The sequence below is a fragment of the Aspergillus pseudotamarii genome (assembly GCF_009193445.1).
Source record: "Aspergillus pseudotamarii strain CBS 117625 unplaced genomic scaffold BDV38scaffold_4, whole genome shotgun sequence".
In the NCBI taxonomy this organism is placed as follows: Eukaryota; Fungi; Ascomycota; class Eurotiomycetes; order Eurotiales; family Aspergillaceae; genus Aspergillus; species Aspergillus pseudotamarii.
In genome coordinates, this window is record NW_022475018.1 from 49734 (window position 1) to 58001 (window position 8268).

The 8268-nt window shown below is 49.0% G+C and overlaps 2 protein-coding genes across 2 annotated transcripts; one reads left to right on the forward strand and one right to left on the reverse strand.

The window, feature by feature from the left end:
* The first annotated feature begins 13 nt into the window (after positions 1-13).
* BDV38DRAFT_124376 (SDR family NAD(P)-dependent oxidoreductase) lies at positions 14-1343 on the forward strand. The gene is made up of 4 exons (XM_032051174.1): positions 14-237; positions 320-351; positions 445-775; positions 841-1343. The coding sequence occupies exons 1-4, from the start codon at positions 113-115 to the stop codon at positions 1295-1297; spliced, it is 945 nt and encodes a 314-aa protein (XP_031918464.1). The 5' UTR covers positions 14-112; the 3' UTR covers positions 1298-1343.
* Positions 1344-1757: 414 nt separating this feature from the next.
* BDV38DRAFT_124383 (DENN (AEX-3) domain protein) lies at positions 1758-4889 on the reverse strand. The gene is made up of 2 exons (XM_032051175.1): positions 4344-4889; positions 1758-4273 (listed from the first exon to the last, which is right to left on the reverse strand). Exons 1-2 carry the CDS (start codon positions 4725-4727, stop codon positions 1886-1888), a joined length of 2772 nt encoding a protein of 923 aa, XP_031918465.1. The 5' UTR covers positions 4728-4889; the 3' UTR covers positions 1758-1885.
* Between the last annotated feature and the right edge of the window lie 3379 nt (positions 4890-8268).

An 8268-nucleotide genomic window follows, 5' to 3' on the forward strand; every position in this document is an offset into this window, starting at 1 on the left:
CCTAGCTGTTGACATTTATTCAAGGATTGTATATTTCTCCTTTTCAAAATATTGATCGAATACGGTATACAGAGTACACATACAGTAATTGCGATTTACTAAAGTATCTAAGATGTCCGGAGCTGCCAAACAACGTCTCCAAGCAGTCAGCCAGCAGCTGGTGGAGGGCGTCCCCGACGCAGGCACCTTTGAAGGTATCCCCAAAATTAGACAAGTTGCTCAGGACTCGGTTGGTCCGTAAGTGTATCTCGATCTTTCAAACCAGCATTCTCAAGCGAGAAACAATTGCATACATAGCTCAATACTAACTGTATTATAGCCGTGTCAAGGACAAGGTGGTGATCGTAACAGGTGAGTCCAGAACACTGAACCACAATTTTTTATGTACTTCAAACAGCATAGAATGCTAACGATGGAAATCTTTTTTTTTTTTTTAAAAAAAAGGAACCAACTCACCTGCCGGCATCGGTCGTGCCAGCGCTCATCAGTTCGCTCACAATGGTGCCAAGGCCGTCTACCTCTGTGACTACGACCCCACACATTTGGCAACTCACAAGCGTGAAATCGAATCCCTCTATCCTGGCGTCGAAGTCCATACCCGCCAGTTCGACGCAGCCGATGAAGTGGCCGTGAAATCCGTGGTTGATGATGCAATTCAGCGCTACGGCAGACTCGATATATTCTTCGCAAACGCAGGGATTGTGGGCCAGCCAAAGGTTTTCACAGATATCTCTGGGGAGGACTTTATGAAGACGCTAAAGACAAATACCCTTGGGTTAGTCCGCTTCTTGTTGAGATTGATGGGTAAAGGAGGACATGTACTGATCGCTGTGTCACTAGTGTCTTTTTAGCTGTCAAGCATGCGGCCAGCGCCATGAAACAGACTTCGGCCTCGAAGCCTTATCCCTCCGGTTCTATCATCTGCACCGCGTCAGTTGCCGGCCTGCGCTCGAACGCCGGTTCGACCGATTACTCTGCATCTAAAGCAGCTGTCGTCTCTATTGCTCAGACATGTGCGTATCAACTGGCGGGCACCGGTATACGCATCAACGCTATCTGCCCTGGATTGATCGAGACAGGCATGACGAAAGCTGTGTTTGACGCCGCCCGTGCCAGAGGCACGCAGCGTAAGATCGGACAGTTGAACCCCTTGCAGCGAGGTGCTGTTGCTGATGAGGTTGCTCGGGCGGCCCTTTTCCTGGGTAGTGATGAAAGCAGCTATGTAAATGGACAGGCATGGGCTGTTTGCGGCGGACTGAGTGCGGGACACCCATTCGTACCTGGCAAACTTGCTTAGTTGTCTGCACAAACATATCCTACACAGACTGATTCTTATTTCTTGTATAAACAATTTGAATTCAATCTACCGAATGGTAGGGATTGTTCAATTCAAGAATATCCTGGACTACAGCAGCTCTCAAAGCAGCCCCACTCGAAACTATAGACAAAAGGAAATATATGTGCCACAACAAGCAAACACAATGAGTGTGGTGGTCCCACATGGGATGCCGTAAAAACGAATTGACCCAAAGAGACAAAAGTCCTGACCACTTGGTCTCGGAAAGAAATGAAGTTAGAAACGCCAATGGTGCGGATGGAGAAAAAGAAATAACAGGACAATCGATCCATCCCAGCACAGACGAGAAGAAAATAAGTCCGCCAATAGAAGAATAAATAGATAATAAAATGAATAAGACAGAAAAGGAATCTCCAAAGCTAAAAAGGCGACAGTGGGAATATCCAAAACGGAAGGTGGGAAAGAATAAGACGAAAGCAAAAGTCAAAACAATGCCATTGCACAACTCGCTCTAACTGAGAGGATGGGGAGCAGAGATCGTGTCAAAGTCGTTGAAACTAGCGTTGCATCATCGGGGCGATGGGCAATTTAAGCGACCAGCCGGGAAGTACTTGACCGCATGAGATCCTCGCTGGTCTGCTTAGACAGAGTTCCGGTCTCAGTCTGGTCATCAAGACCATCGGTCTCATGGCTGTGCTCCTCATCATCATCCTCAACTATCCTGGTGGGCACCTCACCTGGTCCATACTGTTGGCTCGACCTTTCCGGAAAGGTTGAATTGCTCACCATGGACATTGAGGTACTCGACCGGTTATGTACCAAGTCTGGCGTGGGAGGAACACTGGAGCCCCGGCGGGCGTGAAGGGAGTTATCGACGTCGCCCATTTCGCTGCCCTCGCGAACTGAAGACTGATCCTCGGGTGCCAGTCTGTTTCCATTCAGTGTCTTGCTAGACTCATCTGAGTCATCATCCTCCGCATCTTGGGCCAAGTGCAGGCCCTCCACAGCAGCAGCGCACTGTTCGCTGATGCTGCGGATGATGTCGGAGATCGCGTCGGTCTTGTCCCGCAGGTAGCGATCTGCAACATCAGTTATGCTAAGACGAGCGAGAGAGCGGTTGTGCCCATTACCAATGTTTAGGAGATGCTGTTCCAGTTCGGGGCTCATGTCCTTCGCAACCCTAGAAGTCCGGTTATCATCAAGACGAGGAGTGCTCGATTTTCTCCGAGGCTCCGGTGCCGGTGCCAGTGTCGGTTCGGCTGCCTTGCTCTCCTTGAATTCTTTGCTTTCCTCGGCCGCCTCTTGTTCTGCCAACTCAGAAATATCGACCTCGCTACCAATGGAGCGGATGATGTGCTCCATATGATGGGTTTGTCCATTGATGAGGCTACGGAGATGCAAAACCACCCGTTGAGCCTCGTCACGTTGCCGAGCCAGAGATGCATTACTGTGCTGCAAGGATGACAGCTCCTGCTGGTTACGCTTGCGCTCGCGCTCCAGTTCTTCTGCAATCTCCTGTTGAAGAACCAACGCTTCAAGAGCATCGTCCCGCTGCTTCTCAGTGCCAGACAAACGAAGAGTAAGGCGGGCCACATCATCCTTCTGCTGGTCAATGAGACCAGTGAGACGACGGTTCTCACGCTTATGATTCTCAATCTTAACCTTGAGTTCGGAAGTCTCCTTAGTAAGCTGCTCTGCGAAGGCCTGGAATTTAAGGAACTGCTGCTTCCAGGTCTCCAACTCCTCAACCAAGAAGTTGTTGCGCTTGGTAACCTTGCTCAGCTCAGTGTCCATGCGACCCTTCAGGTTAATGAAATCCTGCCAAGCCTCCATAGCATCGCGGGAGTATTGGTTCCGCTCGCGAACAATCTCGTTGAGATGACGGGTGGACACCTTGGTCATCAGGGGCTTCTTCACAGAGCCGCCGAAGATGGCCTTGACGCCAGTGTTGCGACCCAGCTTCTCACATACATGGTCCATGACGCCCATCACAGCATCCTGGTTCCACCATTGAGGATCCTGGATGCTCTCGACCTCTCCTCTCATCACAATGATCTGGCCAGCTGGGATGAGCTTACCACCAGCGTATGCAGACCGGAGGTGGTTCGGCACACCTGATGGGGAGACATCGCCGTTCAAAGCTTGTGTCAAGCGGTTGATGAATTTGGTACGTTGCCCTGGCGTCAAAACGTTTGGTGGGCTGGATGTGAGCACAAAATTCCGGTCAAGGTCCACAACTAGAGCGTCGTTCGGTGCGTTAAACAAGGTCCGACACTCCGCGGTAACACCAAGAATGTAAGGCCCGGGCTCCTGAACCAGGTCTTTTATGTGACGGGCGTGGACCACTGGAACATACAGCCCACTCCATTCATAGACTCGAACGCAATAGCGAATAGTTTCAGCAGCAATTGTCAGCATGGCAGAATAATGACTGACGAAAATGATGCGACGAGTGGGTGACACAGCAGCCTCAATAACCCCAACAATGTTCGGAATCGACAAACAATTAAACATGGGCCACATGGCAAAGTTCTGGAACCCAGTAGGGGATGATGGAAATTGGTAGCACAAGGCATAGTCCTTCATATCAATGCGAACAAGGTCGTTAAGGCGGGGCGCAGGGAAGCTGAGGATTCGGGACACCTCCTCGGCGTGGAACAAGTTTGTGGCCTTGTTCCAGTGAATCCACATGCCTCGAAGGTAATCACCCAGCAGGTCGTATAACGGGTATCTCGACAGAAAGCTCAAGCAATATGGGATCCAGTAGGTCTCCTCCGGGTTGTCGTAGAAGTCGGGCTCGGTCTTCTTGCGCAGCTCGCGAATGGTCTCGGCGCGCTTGTCATCGGCCCTTGACCACACCCGCAGAGCGATACCGTAGAGAGTGTGGGAGGAGTCTTGCTGCAGAACGAAAGCATGGTGTACACAATGAGGCTGGGTCTTGCCTGTGCAGATCTCAACATCGTGGGGGAAGCATGCCTGTTTGTTGCTGTCAGCTGGCTTGTCCTTTTGGAGAAGTTCACCTTCAAATTCATTGCAGGTTACACACCCTCATTGCCGAGTGCAAAGACTTAGCAATCTCATTGTCTTGTTCCAACCGGGGGCTGCTGCCCAGGATCTCCGGCAACCAAAATTGACCCACGGCACCTTTCATATGGCCAATTTTTCCCTGCTCGGGTGCAGGCGCCCTCACCCATTGGGAGGGTTCACGGCCCACACCACAGACCATGTAAGCATGGGTCAAGGTTTTGGGCGTCCGCTGGGCTGGTTTCGCGTTCATCTGTGACGGGATTGGCTGGGTGATGCGGGAATGAAGTGAGGAGGTGCGACTAGGAACGACCAGCGAGTTTTCTCCTTGGTCGCGGGTGGCCGGGCGGTCTCGGGTGGATGGCCGGGCAAAGGAGGAAGACTGTTCTCTCAGAGACGGAGGCATGATGAAAATATATAAACAAGTAACGAATATGGAGTTTTTGGGTGTATATAATCTCCGGTTTTCTTTGTGCTTTTTTGGTCGGGCCTCACTACTACTGGCGTCGAGACCTGGTCGATACTAAAAATTAATTGACGGGAAAGGGAGTAGGAAGATCGTAGGGCAGTTTCAGTTGGGGTGACCCGAAATCCGATCGACGAGGGAACGTAGCACTGCTAGAGGGTGTAAAGGGCGAGGCGAAACGAAGGACCGACAACCCAATTGTAACGAAGGAACGAGTAGGGGCAATTGGGCGGAACCGGATATCGAATACTCAATTACAGCCCATTTATCGACTTGGCGAGCATTGCCCAAGATATGTAGCACGTCCCGACGAGAAGAGAACCGACGTGTTGCGGCGAGGTGAAGAACTCTCACACACTCTCTTTCTCTCTCCGGGGGTGGTGATGAAAGAGAGGTGAGGGAAAGAAGGAGGGGAAGGAAAGACGAGGGACGGGACGGAACAAGAAAAGAAAAAGACGGAGAGGAGGAGCAAAGAAAAAGACAGGACCAGGGAGTTGATCTTGACCCTGAAGAGTTGGTAAGTCGCAGTAAAGGGGTTGAGGGGCCCGTTCTCATTGGAGCGTTAGTATCAGTTAGTCTAGAGACTAACTCAGTAGGGGAGACTCGAGTCCTTCTGTTTTTCCTTTCCCGTTTTCTTTTTCGCGGTTTTTAATTTAAATTTACCAGTAAACTAGACGGGACTTTCCCCCGTTTGTTCGTTCCTGCGCCGGTGGATACTGCTAGTCAGGGACCATAAACCGGTGGCCCCCCATCTGATACGTTAGGCACTTGAAACAGTGGAAGGATTTGTCTGGATAGTAAGTAGTGTTCGACTAGTAGTCGTAGTAAAGAAGACAAGATATTCTTGAAAGTGGACTATTTTCATATCGAACAGGACTAGACTTCCTGAAATAGAAAGTTTGTCTTCGCAATGATCTCGCACCAGATTTCCGGTTCTATTGAGAACCTGTCCGGGCGAGGTTCGTGCCTTGCGCCCGTACGGAGGGGGTGGCCTCCGATGGTATTACCATACTGAAAGTGTGAAAGAGGTATGATACAGACACCGCCCGGGCACTGTACTGCACCACAGCCTTAGACCTTTGAAGTAACGGGTACCTGAGCGAAGTGCTTCGTACGGAGCGTATCGAAGGTACCAAAGACTTCTCCCGCAATTCCGGGAAATGATTGGACTAAAACCAAGACTAACCCTCCTTACACGACAGTAGACGGCTCGGGCTTCGCTCTTTTCCCACGCGAGAATGGATCTTCTCCCACGAGTGTCAACCAAACACAACGAAGCGCTATGGAACTCAAAAAAAGGAAAAAAGGAAAAATAGCAAGAAAGTAACAGGAACATGGATAAGACACCAAGCACAACGAGCATGCATGAAGCTATTTCTTCTGCACCTAAGTCGCGCGTACTGCTCGTCACTCCGAGCTGGAACTCGGCCCATGGATGCGAACAACTTGTTCCACTTCCAGTCCCGCCTTTTGCCTTATCTGCAGAGACATTAATATTAATTGCTCTTTTTGTAGTGGGCTCTCTTCGCTCGACTGTATTGCCATGCACAAGCCCAAGTCCCCTTCCGTTGAGAATCCCACATTGGTAAAAGAAAGACCGAATAGAGTTTCTCGTATCGATTATCATCGCCGTGCAGACCTGCATGATTGACTCTGGTCCGTGTTGAAGAGAGCTTACTCTCCCGTAGTATCAGGGGTGGCATTCCAGCAGGGGTGACCTGGTGCTATTCTCTCGGTCCAAACCGCCAGAATCCCATGGCAAAATAGTATGGCTTTTGTCCTGGATATATCCAATTGCCTGTTGCCTTCTTGATTGTTGTTGTTATTATTATTATTATTATATATTTTTTTATTTTTGCCCTGACAATGAGTACCTGTACCCAAGGTGGAATATTTTCAGCGGTACGCCTGGAAGTGAGTGGAAACTGTGGGCAAACGAGGACGATCATTATTTGCAGCAGTTCGCTGCCAACCCTGGTATGCATCATGGGTACCGTAACAGAACACACTTATGCAGTAAGACGGCAGTTTCTCAATTGTCGAACTCTTGTCTTAAAGGACGATCCAAACCCAAATTAGTCGCTACCAACAATGAACATTGTCAAACCGTCTGGACCAAAAAAAGTCAACTTTGTTATGAATACTAGGTAATTAGTTGTTGATATTGAATTACATACATACATCCATCCCGTTCGGAGGATTTCTGCCCTTTGAGTTTTTCTCCTCACTTTTCTGGAAGCCTGCCATAATTTTTTTTTTTTAAAAAAAAAAAAAAAAAGCCTTTCCCTTCCGGTCTCCTCTTATTTCATTGAGTCCACCACATCCTCTTAACATAGTAATATAAGAGCCGATACCTAACTCGAGGTAGCGTTACCGACGGACAGGTCGGAGACAACGCGTTCGTCTTCCCGCCGGATCCACCGCCCCGAGTCATGACCATCCCTTTCTAACAAATAGGAGTCCCAACCGAAAACCTCTTACACGATGCTTCTGTCAAATACGGCAGGCTCTCCCCGACCCCATCTAGCTGCTGTACTAACACACAGACAGCAGTTCTGGTCACAACCTGCAGAATTTAGTCTCTCAAAAAAGAAACGATCTAGATTCGCCCCCCAGGAATCGAGATGACCTGCAATCCCAAGATATAATAACTTGACGGGTCGAACCCCATCGATCAACTGATTGATCATGGCATCTTTGTAGCACTAGCAGGCAACTGACCGCTATTTTTATATTAACTTACTATCGAAGTCACTATCGACTCGGAGAATATGTGAGCCACATCATGTATTATGTAACTAGCTGTGTGTTTCAGAGAACAATAGAAGGAAAATTCTGCTTCCACGTATCAACATCGACTACTCCGTACAGGTAATAAATAACAAACACGATCCCGTCGTCGTGGGGTCACTCTCTTCCACGGGTTTCCTCACGGGAATCTCGGTTCGGTTCTCTGGTTCTGACCCAGCGGCCCAGACTCTTAGGCGAACCAGTAATTACAGTCAAGATTCACTTGCCGAGTGATTATCCATGGATGCTGTCGGGCTAATCTTAGAAAAAGGGACAAGATGTTTAGCACGCAGCACTTTATTTCAACGTGTATAGCAAGATAGAGAGGTTATTCCTCTAGTTCACCCGCATTGTTATTGTTTATTGATACCACACTCTACTTTCCTACGCCTTCTGATTCAGTCTGCATTTTGGTGCAGCAGCCTAATTCCGAAACGTATATGCGAGCAGGTTCCTGTTTGACGAGCTCGGAACTCTTCCGTCAGCACCTTCGATGCTGGAAGACCCTCATTGTATGTCATTGTCAGCTTAATTGACCTGTACAAAATCCATGACATGCAAATACCCTCCTGAAGCCAATGTCAAAATGCAAAGTAAAGCCAAGAAATGACGCCACCGGGCATATTAATCTTAACCAGGGACAGCAAACAAAGCAAAAACGAAAACAAAAAGAAAAAAGAAAAAAAAAAAA

What these genes read in the sequence shown, in the direction of transcription:
- BDV38DRAFT_124383 (XM_032051175.1), bottom strand. Translation starts at nt 4,727, where the DNA reads ATGCCTCCGTCTCTGAGAGAACAGTCTTCCTCCTTTGCCCGGCCATCC. An exon ending in CTTTGCACTCGGCAATGAGG is followed by an intron (nt 4,274 to 4,343) that starts GTGTGTAACCTG and finishes AGCAACAAACAG; the next exon opens with GCATGCTTCCCCCACGATGT.
- BDV38DRAFT_124376 (XM_032051174.1), top strand. Translation starts at nt 113, where the DNA reads ATGTCCGGAGCTGCCAAACAACGTCTCCAAGCAGTCAGCCAGCAGCTG. An exon ending in GCTCAGGACTCGGTTGGTCC is followed by an intron (nt 238 to 319) that starts GTAAGTGTATCT and finishes ACTGTATTATAG; the next exon opens with CCGTGTCAAGGACAAGGTGG. An exon ending in CAAGGTGGTGATCGTAACAG is followed by an intron (nt 352 to 444) that starts GTGAGTCCAGAA and finishes TTTAAAAAAAAG; the next exon opens with GAACCAACTCACCTGCCGGC.